Here is a 16,082-nt window from a genome sequence, read left to right on the forward strand (position 1 = left end):
ACAGTCTGTTCACCTTGACAAGACAGCTCACTACAGAATGATAAAACAGTCTGTTCACATTGAGACAGCACACTACAGAATGATAAAACAGTCTGTTCACATTGACAGACAGCTCACTACAGAATGATAAACCAGTCTGTTCACACTGACAGACAGCTCACTACAGAATGATAAACCAGTCTGTTCACACTGACAGACAGACAGACAGTCTCACTACAGACAGCTCACTACAGAATGATAAAACAGTCTGTTCACTCTGAGAGACAGCTTAAAAACAGAATGATAAAACAGTCTGTTCACTCTGAGAGACAGCTTAAAAACAGAATGATAAAACAGTCTGTTCACACTGAGAGACAGCTCACTACAGAATGATAAAACAGTCTGTTCACATTGAGAGACAGCTCACTACAGAATGATAAACCAGTCTGTTCACATTGAGAGACAGCTCACTACAGAATGATAAACCAGTCTGTTCTGTTCACATTGTTCACAATGAGAGACAGCTCACTACAGAATGATAAAACAGTCTGTTCACATTGAGAGACAGCTTACTACAGAATGATAAACCAGTCTGTTCACATTGACAGACAGCTCACTACAGAATGATAAAACAGTCTGTTCACATTGACAGACAGCTCACTACAGAATGAAACAACTGTCTGTTCACAATGAGAGACAGCTCACTACAGAATGATAAAACAGTCTGTTCACATTGACAAGACAGCTCACTACAGAATGATAAACCAGTCTGTTCACACTGAGAGACAGCTCACTACAGAATGATAAAACAGTCTGTTCACACTGACAGACAGCTCACTACAGAATGATAAAACAGCCTGTTCACACTGACAGACAGCTCACTACAGAATGATACAACTGTCTGTTCACACTGAGAGACAGCACACTACAGAATGATAAAACAGTCTGTTCACTTTGACAGACAGCTCACTACAGAGCATCCAACTTAAAATATTTCTATCCACCTTTAAAATTCATCATGTCTATAGTTATCTTGAGAATTAGTGCCAATTCCAGGTCCATGTTCACCTTGATGAAACTATAGTTTGATGTCTGGTATATACATTTTTTTCCAGAAAAAAAAAGGTCATCAACTGCAAATGTTATTCTAGAGAAACAAAATTATAGCAATCAATTGTGAATAGGTATTATTCGAAGACAAAGCCATTGGTTGTAAGTATTCTTCAATTGACACAAGGCCATAGACTATAAATATAATTCAAGTATCATCATGATGTTCTGTGACAAAATATTAAAAATATAAATGCCACATCATTGTAATATTTCACAGAGGCCTCTAAGGCATTAAAATATGTCGTAACCAATATCTAAGGACAAAAATATATCACCAAGTCTTATAATATAGTGAATCACTCCCTCAATAAAACAGTATCAAGGTGTACCCAAATACTGTAACTTAGTAATGAACACATGTCTAGTGAATTAATTGTCTGCTGGAATGTAGCTTTCATTGTGAGCATACATACATGTACAGCTTCCTATATATGTCCATCCATCATTCATGCCCTGTCCGTATCATTTGGTCCCCCCATCCCTCCCTCCGCAACTCTCTCTCTCCATTTTATACCATACATATTCATCCAAATCAGATCACATTTTCCTTATTGTTAACCATGTTCACTAAAACTGGTTCATCAATGTTATGATACTGGTTTTGACATTAGATCACACTTTATAATCCATTCACGATCACTGTCTAGTGTCTACATTGATCTTTTTCGCTAAAAGTTGTCCACAATTCACGGTTATAAATACTTATAGCTCATCATTTCAAATGATATTTAAGTTTTGTACTGTTTCTATCGTATAAATCATTTTCACTGAAGTCTGTTCATCATTACCTATATACAAATATTATCCGCAGATCACATCAGTGTATTCACAAATTAAACTTCAGGCAACCCATCATGAATTAAAAAACCATTATATATCACATTAAATAACACGGAACTTTGCTATGTTAGGCTTTGTTGAAAAAGTTTCGTTTTGAAGATGTTAACTCAAATTACAACAATGGTCTAATCCATCAGCAACTTAAAATACAACTAAACAAAAAAAACAATTAACTATGGCATTAAAATATTAATGAAATTTACATAACAAAGTTCCAATGTGTTAATTCAACAACTTAATGTAGTTTATTTAGAATGAGTGGATTATTCATAAGGAGGAATCATAAAAGTTTCAACATTCTAACAGAAAAAACATAAAATGGACTGACAGCTCAACTTCACTGAAATATATATATATATTATAACTTACCTGTGTAACAAACCATGTATTTGTGATGTTAGAAATTACAGGAAGTTTTCAAGGGTCCAATGTTCTGTCTTAATCATAAATTGTACATGTACAATGCACAGGATTATATAACATATCCTCCAGCCCCAACTCAAAACGTGGTGTACAAACATGTGTTTGATCAAGTTTCCAAAGATTTTAGGGTGACATTTTGATAACTACATGATCACCTTCATCAGATAAAGTGTGAAGTATACTAGCAGTGATGTACGTAGTGTACGAGATGATAAGTAATCAACCAACTTGTCCTTCTGTACTATAATTCTACCCATGCTATGGTCGAGTGTGACAAGATGGTAAACTGGTTACAAAAAACGCTACCATTTTTAGACTAAAAGTTTGTAGTACAAACTATGTTCAGCTGATGTGAAATGATTGTCACAGAGGAACAAGGCATGAAGCAAAAACAACATGACATCCATAGCACCACGAAAACAAGTTGATACCCTTATTGAGATTACAACACGAAACACCAAGGAAAAGAACAAAAGGAAAGGACAGGTAGTCATCCATTACATTTAAGGCCTTTTAGAAACCACTTACAGGATTTACTATGGTCACGATATTGCAACAACCAGGAAACCCAACAAGACTTTCTGAAATGCCCTTGTCCATACAAAGATCGAAACACCCAAAGAGAATGTCACACAAAATTGGATGCAAAAACTATAATGCATCATATGATATAGAAACAGGCAAGAAATTGGGGGTCCAAATTAATGTACTATAGAAAATAGCGGAATCCCAAGGAGGCAAAAAATTCACATGATCGGAGCAAATGCAAAATGCAGCAAAACCATCATTGACTGGGAAAATTATAGAATATTCAACAGAGAACTTTTTCAGGCGGCCAGGGAAGAAGTCAATTTGGATACACCACAGCAAACAGTACTGGACAGAGACCAAGGGGGCCACAAACCCTCACACAACTATGACCAAGTGTTAAAACAAATTGTATCCAAATCAACTGCAATACGAGGTACCATTTTGTGTAATTCTTAATCTGTTAATCTTATGTAACACTATTCCCAGCCTAAGAGTGCGTTATAGGATTAATGTGCAGCCAAAAAAGTTGGTCAGTTCTTTACCATCTCATACACTACGCAAATCAGTTAAGGAGTCACTGAAAAATCTCAATAAAGTCTTCTACTAGTTGTGTTATAAGAACTTTTGTGGGGTGTAGGTCTACAATTCTGTATCGACATTAATTCAACACCAGGTTTCCAATTTCCCATCCAATACAATGTAGGTACTTAAACATCAAATTTGGCATCTGTTGGCCTGTGACATTGTATACGAAGGGCCATAACTATGTATACACAGTGAGTTTGTTTGGCCTGTCATATGGATCCAAAGTCTACAAATAGTCAGATACAATAAAATTCCAACTATCTAAAATAAATATTCTATGCCTAAGTTATGATGTCTATTGAATGCTGCTTATGTTTGCTGAAACTAATCATTTATTACAAGGCTGCAATAGATGAATACACAGACCTAAAACTATACCTGGTCAGACTTGTATTTTAGTGTATGTATCAGGCCCATCTTTCTAGTGCACATTGTATGGCCAATAATTATAATCTGTTTGGGTGACTTAACTCGCTTCACAATAAGGATTTAAAGTTTGGGTGGCTTTTATTTCACAAATATTGATACTTTGTTATTGGTGGAAATTTAAAAACAGTAAAATGAACATTTTCTGGGAGTCTTTCTTCATGTTGGTACGGGATGAAGCAGGCACAGAATCATGTGACCTCCTTCATCGCTGGCCCTTTTTAGTGTATTTACTACAACTGTTGAAGGGCTTTATATCAATATATACAAAAAGCAGCACAAATTGAAAAGCTGAACTGTCAGTCCAAATGTAAATAAAAACAATAGACATTCCATCACCATTATAGGGTGTCACATTTAGGTCATCCCCAGGCACCACTGTATATAGTATCACATTCCACATTCTGGATTTATATATTCAGGTGTCATACTTTCCATAGTATGACCATTATTATTTCACTCTCATCATTTGCCTCATTACAATGAAAGTGTGAAAAACTGAAGAAAATTATTAATTTTTAGCAGATTTTAGACATAATCTCTAAAAAAGCAACATCATCATGGTGTTTTCCAATTTAAGTCAAATAACTTCAATTCACTTCAATCTTAAATATTATATATCCAGACTGTGGAGTATATGTCAAATCTGTTTAGTCCACACATACCAGAAACGAAACTATTAGCTATCTCAACGTCTTACTAAACTATTCTTAAGATTTTTTTTCACTTTACAATGTGTCAATCACCATTATCTAACTGATGATTATAGGAAGCCTGAGAATGACACTATTGTGACCTTGTACCCATCAGGGATTGACATTTATATTTCCAAACATCCCAATAACAAAATCCAATCCCTCACTTTTCAACCTTTTCGGTCTTACCTCCACATAGAAACCTCCCCAAATTCTGTTTTAAAACCTTCCTTCTTACCTTCACTTACAAACTTACAAACTCTGACCTCAATTTATAGTTTTACTCACCCACTCCCACTCCCACTTACAAACTTCTCCTCCTACTTACATACAGACTTCACCTTTCACATCTACTTACAAAATTTCCCTTTTACCTCAACTTTCTAACTTCCCTTCATCTCCTTTTTCCAACTTAACCCTCACCTCCTTCACAAACTTTCACCTTCGTTTACAAGTTTCCCTTTCATTTCCACTTACCAATTATCTCCCTCAATTACACTTACACACTTTCCCTTTCAACTCCATTTACAAACTTCTCTCTCTCCTCTGCCTATCAACTCCTTTTTTTCAAAGTTATCAGTGAATTAACCATCTTCCACTTCCTCCTTTTTCCACTTTCATAATATCCTTATTTCTACCTTTAAGTACCCCATCAATATCTCTCCGCCAAGAAATATTCTTGCCTAATTTCCCACAGTATATAAACTTCCTTCCATTTATCTCTCTGCTTAGACACATTCCACCCTAATCTTTCCACCTTTAAACCTTCCTTTCTCATCTCTCCACACCATAAACATCCTTTCTCATCTCTTCACCTATAAACATCCCTCCCTCATCTCCACACCATAAACATCCTTTCTCATCTCTTCACCTATAAACATCCCTCCCCATCTCCACAGCATAAACATCCTTTCTCATCTCTTCACCTATAAACATCCCTCCCCCATCTCCACACGATAAACATCCTTTCTCATCTCTTCACCTATAAACATCCCTCCCCATCTCCACACCATAAACATCCTTTCTCATCTCTTCACCTATAAATATCCCTCCAACATCTCCACACGATAAACATCCTTTCTCATCTCTTCACCTATAAACATCCCTCCCCATCTCCACACCATAAACATCCTTTCTCATCTCTTCACCTATAAATATCCCTCCAACATCTTTCCAACTAGACACATTCCTCCCTCATTAATCTAAAAGTAGTTATAGATATTTATCTTTCTATGGGTTAGCCAAAAAGAATGAAGTTGCTAGGTGCTTACACTGAAGCAGGATAGGACAGACATGGGCAATGCTAATGACACCCCACCCCCCATTTTTATGGTGGTATCATAAAAATCTATCAGTGGCATTACGCTTTATGATTCTTGATTGCTAAGATAATATTTATTTTGATTTATTCCTGAAGATGTTGAAATGAAATTTGGGACTGAATTTCCGTTTTCTTTTTTTTTTTTTAAGAATTCCAGTACTTCACAATGCAAACTTTTGTTAAAGACCTATATAAGACTTTATGACTGAAAATAGTAATTTTTTAAAATTATTTAATGCTGACATATGCTATGCAACTTACTGAACTTGGCTAGTTAGCCAGCTCTTAAGGGTTAAATACTGACGCTGTCTCTCACTATAGGTCTTTCAACCTTTCCCAAATAATTGTGGGATACCCACTGCAGTTTGGGGGAGAAAGAAATGTTTCGGTGATATTTTCTGTTAAATAGAAAAAGGGACACTGATCAGTGATGGAAGATAATCAGATTTAATTGAACATTTGATGGTTTAACTTCAGTTGATGCAATGATCTATTATAATTTTTTTATAATTGATCTTCTGTACCTTAATATTTTCTCATTTTTGTAAAATCCAAATTGATACTAAGGATAACAAATATTCCAACTGCCAATAATGTTCATTCTTGAGCAAATTCTGCAAGTTCTGCAGTTTCTGAGTAAGTGAGTTATTTTACCTTCAAATTAAAAAAAAAAACATTACAACAGAAAAAAAAGGAAAATGCTTTCACTTTATGTGAACATTGAACACAGTGACCTCATTATGTAATCAATCAACTTATTTAGAAAGCCTATTTCAGTTTTAACTGATATCGATTAGAGCTTTTTAACAAATTTCCCAACACTACTGAGTAGTCTATAAACAATCCGATACCCCACACCTCTCCTCACGCATCATGCCATTTTCACTGTACACTTGTGTTCCCCATCATTCTTGCTTGCTCTGTCCTCCTTCAGACTAAAATCCCGGAGTTTAATGCAATAGGAGATGGCGATGGAATATCTACCGTTTTACAGTTTGTATACACAGCCAGACAGAATTGTCTGCCTGTATATACCACAAGAGAATGTTGTAAAAAACTTACCCATGGATTTGGTCCTCGATTTGTTCCTATGCATGGATATCGCAGATAAAAGGCTTTACTGAACAACTGATAGTCATGTTTGTGTGGAACACCCTTGGACAGCATATGATACGCACATCTGGTGATTATTTTTGACCACATATGTCGTGAGGGTGCAGCACCATCTTCTAATACTCGTCGAACTAAAGGATCTTCAAATTTCGGTAAATCAACTTCCTGTTCACCTACAGTGTAAAGACCTTGACCGAAGCCGAGTGGAGCCATATTACCAGTGTTCTGTTGTGGGGAGTATGCCTGTCCTTGACTGAAACTTGCTTCGCTATCTGATAAACTGTTGTCACCCATCATATACATCTGATTATTCTGTTCATCTGTACCTGCAGAAACCATTTACAAGTAAAATAGTACTTAATATCTTAAATTGAATTTAAGCAGCAAATTCTAAATACTCATTTTTTTTTCAAATTAAGGTCGTGTAAGTTTGAAAATCTAAAAGAGTAAAAAAGCTGTCATCATTCAACTACTGGGTTTAATTTTCTATCTTCCCTTTTCCTAAAACACCTAAGACAAAGTTTTATTGAAATGTCTCTAAAATAGTTTCATATTTTTGACTCTTAGGTCAAATTTCAGAATGGAAGTTCTCTAGAAAATGAAGTACAAACTTTAACCAAATCTGTTGATGATCATGAATAAAATAATTAAATTACAATTAATTATTGCATACTACAAAAGGATTTTTTATTGCAAGAGAACCAGACAATATTTGAAAATTGCAGTAGAGAACCAAGATAGCATAACTGAAAATGTCAAAAAGCAACACTGAAGCAGAAAATATCAGAACATGTTGAGAAAGGTACGGAATTCTAACTTTTATCAAACATTGCAATTATAAAAAGGAAATCCTTATCTGTTGTCTGTTATCTGTAAACAAGAATGGTTTCCCACCTGAATTGATCCGTGATTGATGTTTCCTATTTCATAATTCTGAATTGACTTAGAGTTACCAAATAACATTTACCACATCATTTACAAATGCGGTGCTGAAAACAGAATTTTGCTGTGTCACTACTGTCACTGTCATTTCTGCTTGCCATTATGTGTTTGTGTTTACTTTACAAAAATGAACTGAAAGTGCATAAAACAAGCACTATCAATAACAAACTGAATGGTTTTATCATGATGTCCACTTAAAGCTGATAAGACGACAGGAAAAAAAATGCTTTAATATTTAAAGAATTATCTTTCACCATGAAGTGATGAACAAACCTGTTAGGAAACATTCTTCGAAATTATCGCTGACTTCTTGTTTGATTTCTGTGGTGGATGGATCAACGGAGGATGTTTCCATCGGCGTCGACCCACCTGGGTCACTTGGTCTAGCTACATGGAGTGCTACAGGTACAGGTAAGGGCATGGAGACAGGCTGTTCAGACATACTACCACTAGATGTAGTCTGATTTTGAGACACATTTTGTACTGGCTCATTTCTTGCACTCATCAGTAATTCAGGTCTAATACTGGTTGGTGGTGGTTCAAAAGATGGTTCCTCATCAGGTACTGATGCACGTGATAAGTCAACCATAGCTACTTGTCTTTTGGGCGGAGAATCTTCTCTTGGTGGACGCGAGAAGGAATCCTGATCATGTCCTTCATGTAAAAAGGAGGATCCTGATGTACTACCTGCTGTAATAAAACCGCGTCCACTGTCCTGTTTTGAGGTTATGGTAGAAGACACCTGAGACCGCCGATGGCGCTGAAGGCCCCGACCAGCGGGGTTTGATATTTCCACAACATCATCATCAACATTTGACGATTCTTTGCTTTGAAATACTTTGTCCATTTCTTTGATGTCCTCTGCCGTAAGGTCCGTGGCAGGTTCTAATGATATCACTTGTGGCATCATATCTTTGCTGCTTCCCCTCACACTGGAATTCTGTACATTGTCCCCTACACTTAGAACTTCATTTATATAGGATTCGTTCCCTTGACGTCGGAAATTTGCATTTCTATTTCTCTGTTGCTGCCGCTGAAATGCATTTTGGTTTCTTCTCTGCTGATTTGAGTTATCTGCTCGTGTTTGTCCCTGATTGTTAGTATTACACTTGGGACAGTTTGGAGGTTGTGGTGCTATGTCACCGCCAGCATCATTATCATCATCTGGACTTAACCAACGAGGCTTAGTTGTTTTTTCATGATCTGAAAAATACAAATCAAATTTTTATTTCATTTAATATCTAAAGTATACTAAAAAACATAATAGAATTCATTATCAAGATAGAAATTTGCATACTGAATTCAACTGACTGCATAAAGTAACACCCATTCCAAATTATAACTTTCAGTTTGTACGTATTTGGGTACAGTGCATTATACTATAATTATCTATATAGATTAACAGTAAGAGGGAAACTTTTCAAACATTTGATACCAGATTGAAAAGGAAACTTTAAGTTGTTATCTCAACACAATATATTTTTACCACGTCAAACCTTTTCATAAAATATATCAGGTTGTCACAGTTTGAAACACACTGGATTATATCTTGTTTGTGTGATACTATTCATATAAGTCAGTAGTGTTGTACACATTGCCAGATCTGGGACCTGATTGAGATATTTGATAGCTCTTCCACAGATGACTAATTCATTAGCATCAAATCCAGTGTTTCTATGACCTAATTTTAAAGCCGTCTGTGCCATAATGAATTTGGAAAATATAGTAATGGTTTCTTTTCAAATTGGGAAAACATTCTTGATGCTTTATTCATTTTGGGGAAAGGTTGAGGGGGTGGAATGGTTAGAAATTTAAGAAATAGACTATACTTGAAGACAGAGAGCTGTCCACACATTAAGACTGCTTAGAAGGGAACATTATATACAATGATCATTAACAGTTCATCTACATTTAAATGTACTAATGACCTTTATTTTTCAATAAAATTACTTTGGTAATTGCATAAGCGTAAGTGTAGCTGTATTCACAACTCTTGTTCATAATGCATAAATATAATATGCTAATATATTAATCTATATCATTAAAAATGTAAATTTAATAGTATGTTGTGTTCCTCCACAAGAGTTGAGCTATGAATGCACAGGTTGGAGTGTATGAGTACATTTCTTGAACAACTTTTTCTTTGAGAGTGCAAACAATGTACCATATTTTCCTGATTATATACTGCAGGAGTGTGTATGCCAGAGTCATTTCTTAACATTTTTTTAGATTGATCCACATATTAGCCGCATTGGAATATAAGCTGCACCCTTTCTTACAATGTGGTAACTGTTATGTTGACCAAAGTTTGCTGATATAACAAACAACAGAAGGCAGTTTATCAATATCGTCAGTAAGACATTTAATATAAATTAATCTGAAAATCTTCGTGTAAATGGTTGCATATGACCCTTCTAGACGATCTGCTTCAGTCACAAACACCTGATGGACAGGTACTTGTAAAACAATGACATCTTGTACTGGTATTTTTTATTTAAACTACAATTTTTTATTCTTTCTGGAAGCATGACATGTAACAGGAACCAAAATTATCAGAGTGCAAGGTCACACTGGTCAACAGCACATCTGATATGCCTAAACAAAATGGCAGTTCTGAAATACATAATGGTCTGTATCGTATGTCCAGGCGGATACGCTTCAATTTTTTTCATTTTGCCTTTTTTTTCATCCACATATAAGCTGTACTGGTATATAAGTTGCATGCATGACCGTCTAGGATAAAAAACTGTGGCTTATAATCCAGAAAATGTGGTATATGTACAACCTTCACAACTAAATAAAAATTCTTTAATAGAAATGTTTAGAAGTTTCATTCTGTCACCAATGGAATATTTATCTTTCAGTTAAAATGTCATATTGTAACAAACTCACCCAAGACCATGTATCCTTTAATTTTGTATTCAGAGAGCTTAAGGTCTAACCACATCACAAACTGTGTAAGAGTCCATGGCTGGGCTTCCTTTACCATTAATGAAAAGTCCTCTTTAATTTTGGACAAGTCCAACATCTTGCAGTATGGGGCTGAATACTGAAAAATATCAAAACTATATGACAAAATTTGAACTTTGAGATTGATCAAAGTTTGTAATTTAACAATATCATGCTTTTACATCAAATATGCTAAAGTGAAACTTTATGGTAAATGCAAAAAAGTACAGTGTACCTGTGAATTTTGTGATAATTCATTGCAGATCCCAGATCTATTGCATTTAAGAAGAACAGATCCCAGAGGGATCTTGGCACCCACCATTTGAGGATCTGTTTTCAGTTCTTGAAGATTTGTTTATTTTTTTTTTTTTGTGTTACAGGTTTTGGAAATGTTCATGAACTGGTCTTCATTGAATGTACTCAATGATGGCACAAGATATTTTTATTAAGCACCTATTAGCAAATATCATTTGAAAAAGATCCCAAAGTATTATTAGATAGCAGTCAGGTACAGGTGGATAATGGACATGGTCTTGAATCAATATGATAGAATATCGAAGAAAATATGCTTGTGCTGTATTACTGTCAACATCCAAGATGGCTGCCTGTGGGCCAACTTGATTTCAATCTCCAAAAAAAGTACAATGCACAACTAGGGACCAAGGGAAACCAATACCTATGAAATCAGAAGTATCCATCCAGTACTTCCTTAGAAATAGCGGTAACAAGATTTTACTCTCAAATCAAAGATGGCTGCCTGTCAAACTAGGGACCAAGGGGAACCTGCATATGAAATTTGAGAAAGATCCATCCAGTACTTTCCAAGAAATAGCGGTAACAAACTTTTACTTCCAAAATCCAAGATGGCCATCTGTCAGCCATCTTGAATTCAAATCAGTCCAAAAAAGGTACAATGCACAAGTAGGGACCAAGGGGAACCTGCATATGAAATTTGAGACAGATCCATCCAGCACTTTCCCAGAAATAGCGGTAACAATCTTTTACTTTCAAACTCCAAGATGGCTGCCTGTCGGCCATCTTGAATCTGAATCAGTCCAAAAAAGGTACAATGTACAACTAGGGACCAAGGGGAACCTGCATATGAAATTTGAGAAAGATCCATCCAGTACTTTCCCAGAAATAGCGGTAACAATCTTTTACTTTCAAACTGATGATGGTGGGCTAAAAATGTACTTAATCTCTCAAACTCCCAATCCATCCCTATAATGAAGTTAATTTTAATTGTCATACAGCTAAAATTATGTTATAAGGTGATGTTCGTTTTCTTTGAACAATAATTTATACATTCAAGGTTAAAAAGGCAAATTCAATAATCAGGTCGCTTGAGAAAATAAAGTTCGAGATATACTTGCAAAATCTTGTACAATTGTGCAATAACATTGCTTTTGTTAATATATCAATGAACAAGCACAGGAGCAAGTAACAATATTTTTAAAGGCCAAAACCAGATAAAATACTACACTAGCTTATTAAGAACAAAAGGAGCTTGCGCTGAATTTTATATCGTTTTGAAATCTTAAGTTATTGTTTCATACCAAGTCAAAGTGTTTTGAGCTCTAAAGATTGTTGATACATGCCCTTGTGCTTGAAGCAGCAGAGCGTGTAATCCAACCGTGCCGGTAGCGGGGGGAGGCTATGTATTGGACACAAAGGGCGTCAGCATCGTTCATTCTCACAAATAATATTTACGGCTAATCAAATATATGGAAACCAATTATGACAAACAAGTGAATATTGTAGTAAAATACGTATAAACAAGTGCAAAATCAGTGTTACATGTCGGGAAAACTACTTTTAGAAATCCGGAGAAAATATTCATGACGTCATTGTCTCATCATGGCATGGCTTTGTCAGAACATCACAAAAATAAACGTAATGTAAATCAATAATACAGTATTGTTACAATGCACTAACAAAATGGTTTTCTTATGTATTTCCTTACACATAAAAGGTTGACAAATCTGGCACGACTTCGTTGAATATGCCGCTTCTTTCGCAGACTTTCTACAGCGAACAAAAAAAGGTACGCTTAAAATGTTAATTACTTCCGGTTACTACGTAATTTACAAACCGGTAGAGGAGCACGCTTCCGGAAAGTTAGAAACGATTTCAAATGTAGCATTGACATTATAGGACCGCTAATGACTGGCATAATTGGAATGAAAAAAATCGATATTGAAGCAGACGTTAGTGGGGAGAAATGTAGACCTAATCTGGAGGGAGGAAATTATACCAATGAATAGTTTTAGGTAAGAAAACTTAGATTAAAGACACGGATGGGAACCATTTGGTATTTTAGAGCAAAAGTTGTGAAACGCGACCCGTTTCATAAATTCGTGGAAACTCTAAGCACTGTTATAATGGTCAACGTGTATTCGTCTGTGTACATGATAGTTTCCTTTTTTTATCCACTTAAGTATAGTTCGATATATTTTTTACCATATTGATTTTTTTTTCGTAATAAGAAGGGGATATCATTAACGCCAAACTGTTCAAGTTGTATCCAAATTTTTATTGATATATCATCCACAAATTATGAAATTTGAGATTTATAGCCATACTGCCCAAAATAAAAAATAAATTCCTGCTTTAATCAACTTGCTATCTCTGGTATTTGCAAAGCGTTTTAATCGCGTTTGGCATAAATGACTCCTAAGTAATCATGTAAATTGCTTTCTTTTAGAACCCGGGATTATCTCCCAAGATGCTCAAAATTTTCTAATTCCAAATATTTTAATTAGTCGCATATTAAGGCCGGGGTACCCAAATATTTCATACTTGATCCCAATTTGTTTCTGTTATTTATTAATGACATTGTGAAAGACATACGAACTATTATCAAATTATTTGCATACAACGCCTTGCACGTTATCATAGACACACATAGCACAGTGGTTTCGATATACGATCTTAGTGAAGTTAGTGGATTATCTGTAGAATGGTTGGTAGAATTTCAATCCTACAAAACTGAACCTTACTAATATCTAAGAATATTGATGCTGTAATTAACCTCACTCTCTCTTGGCTGTAAATGATACTCCAATTACTGAAGTTGGTTCACGTAAAAATCTTGGTCTGTTTCTATTGAATTAATGAATGGTGGTTGGGCCGATCATATTAACTTAATAAAGATAAAAACAGGAACGAAACGAAAACATAAAAGACAATTACTGGCGATACAAGGCTAACTAGTAAAGTATCAACTTTATCTTGAGACAGGCTGGCTAACTCTACAGCAAAGAAGAAAACATCATAAAATTATTCAATGTCATAGTCTTCTTCAATATCTACAAGAAATTCTTCCTCAACGTAACAACGATATCCAAGATCGCAATATTCGTGTAGGTAAGACCTTTAGATCTCTTTATTGTTGCACATTCCTGTACATTCATTTTTCTGTCGTCTGAAATTAGTCTCTGAAATTCTTTGTCGGGTTCGAAAAAATGTTCATTCTCAGTCTTAATCTGAAAATGACCCGGTATCACCTAGCCTGCATGGCATATTTCACACCTGAGCGATTTTCAAACATAATCTTTTTCATATTTGTCACTTGTTATAAAACTAGATAGCTCGGAGATATAGTAAAATGTAGAGATCCCTTAATCTTAAGCTTAATTCGCTCTGTCCCAGGAGGCACACAAGGCTTGGACATCCCATCACCACTGTTTTCGATCTTCGGCGGCACGGCGTGCAGAGTTCCAGGTACTCCAGCCAGCACCATTCCGCTCCACCTTCACCATTCTTCGCCAAGTTGTTTTCGGAGCGGCCTCTTTTCCTTTTTCCCTCTGGTGTCCAACAGAGGGCCACAGGACAGTCATCCCGTTGATTCTTCCGCAGAACGTGTCCAATCCAGCTCCATCTCCTTCTTCTCACCTCCTGGCTTATCTTCACTGTCCCTGTCATGTCCAGAACGGTCTTATTCGAGATGTGTTGCTCCCATCGAATCCTGTAATGCAGAGATTAGTTGTTGAATATGTTTGTGGAAATAGGAAATTAACCCAAATATATATAAATATTTAGTTTCAAATATGAAATATTGAATTCTCTTAAGAAAAAAAACAGTTTTCTAAAAACAGATTATATAGTTATCATAGTATTAACACTACTCCATAACACCTTTATTTACAGAAATTTGATGTAAAAGCGAAAACAAAATCATGTAACCAAATCATATTCTATGTATACATACACCAGTATGTGATTTGTTTTTGGTTTTTGAAAATCATATACATGTGATTATTATGCTCTTCGTGTTATAAGTTTTCTATAAGGAGTAGGCCAATGACCGTACTTATTGCATATATATATCTCGTTAATGTCTGGTTAGAATGGAGACTATGGAAAACACTTCAGTGTTTTTTTAAACCAATTTTCATTTCATTTTCAATTTAACAAAATAACAATTAAAAAGACAAAGACACTAACATTCTTACCATCATGCATATTTTTGGAGGAAACCACAGAAAGTACTAATTAAATGGCTACATAAACTAATAATATGGCTTGATCAAATTGGTACAAATATCTGCATAACACTTACATTTAATAATAAAACGATATTCGTCTTCTATATCGTTCTCATTACACAAAATACACTTTCTTTCTTCCCTTAGTATGTCCCAGTATCGCCCACGTTCAAATGCTAAATCAAGTGCAGATAAACGGATCTTAGAAATAAGTTTCTGAAAATTAAACTTAACTGGCTTATGTAGGTATAACTGGAGTTTGATGCTTTCAACCAGATATTGGTCAATCATCCTACAGGTCCGATTGGTCAAACTTCGAATGTTTTTTTCAACAATGTGTTGCGATGATCTGTAGCAATCCCAACCACCTATGATGATACATTAGGTAAATTACGAGACATGTTAAGGACAGAATTGTAAGTGGCCTGTTGGGTGTTATATTTTGTGATGCAGCTGGCCACATTTGGATTGATCCATACGTGTGTGTTGTATACATATGTGACAAACTGACCCTCAAGGACATGTCTTAAAATTCTTATCCGTCTTTAACAAAATCATAAAAAAAATGTACCGGGCAACAAAGTTCCGTCCTAACGTTATAGCGGTAGAGTAGAAAGGATCAAATTCATCATGTACAATTTAGGATTAATTGCAGTGCACTAAGATTTTTATTTCTCT

The 16,082-nt window shown here is 35.4% G+C and overlaps 1 protein-coding gene across 10 annotated transcripts in view; it reads right to left on the reverse strand.

Annotated features, from left to right (window-relative positions):
- Positions 1-12,965, reverse strand: part of LOC132548221 (uncharacterized) — a 41,950-nt gene extending 28,985 nt beyond the window's left edge. For all 10 annotated transcript variants that reach the window (XR_009554145.1, XM_060212052.1, XM_060212046.1 and 7 more), the window contains exons 1-4: positions 12,881-12,965; positions 10,861-11,017; positions 8,242-9,171; positions 6,976-7,352 (exon numbers count right to left, since the gene is read on the reverse strand). Coding sequence is in view for 9 of the 10 variants with exons in the window: in XM_060212052.1 (XP_060068035.1) it covers positions 6,976-7,352; positions 8,242-9,171; positions 10,861-10,996 (1,443 nt within the window). In the remaining variant the exon portion in view is untranslated. The remainder of the gene's footprint in view (positions 1-6,975; positions 7,353-8,241; positions 9,172-10,860; positions 11,018-12,880) is intronic.
- Positions 12,966-16,082: the final 3,117 nt, after the last annotated feature.

This window comes from Ylistrum balloti, unplaced genomic scaffold, assembly GCF_031769215.1.
Source record: "Ylistrum balloti isolate Yb309-2 unplaced genomic scaffold, AGI_CSIRO_Ybal_v1 Utg370006, whole genome shotgun sequence".
In the NCBI taxonomy this organism is placed as follows: domain Eukaryota; kingdom Metazoa; phylum Mollusca; class Bivalvia; order Pectinida; family Pectinidae; genus Ylistrum; species Ylistrum balloti.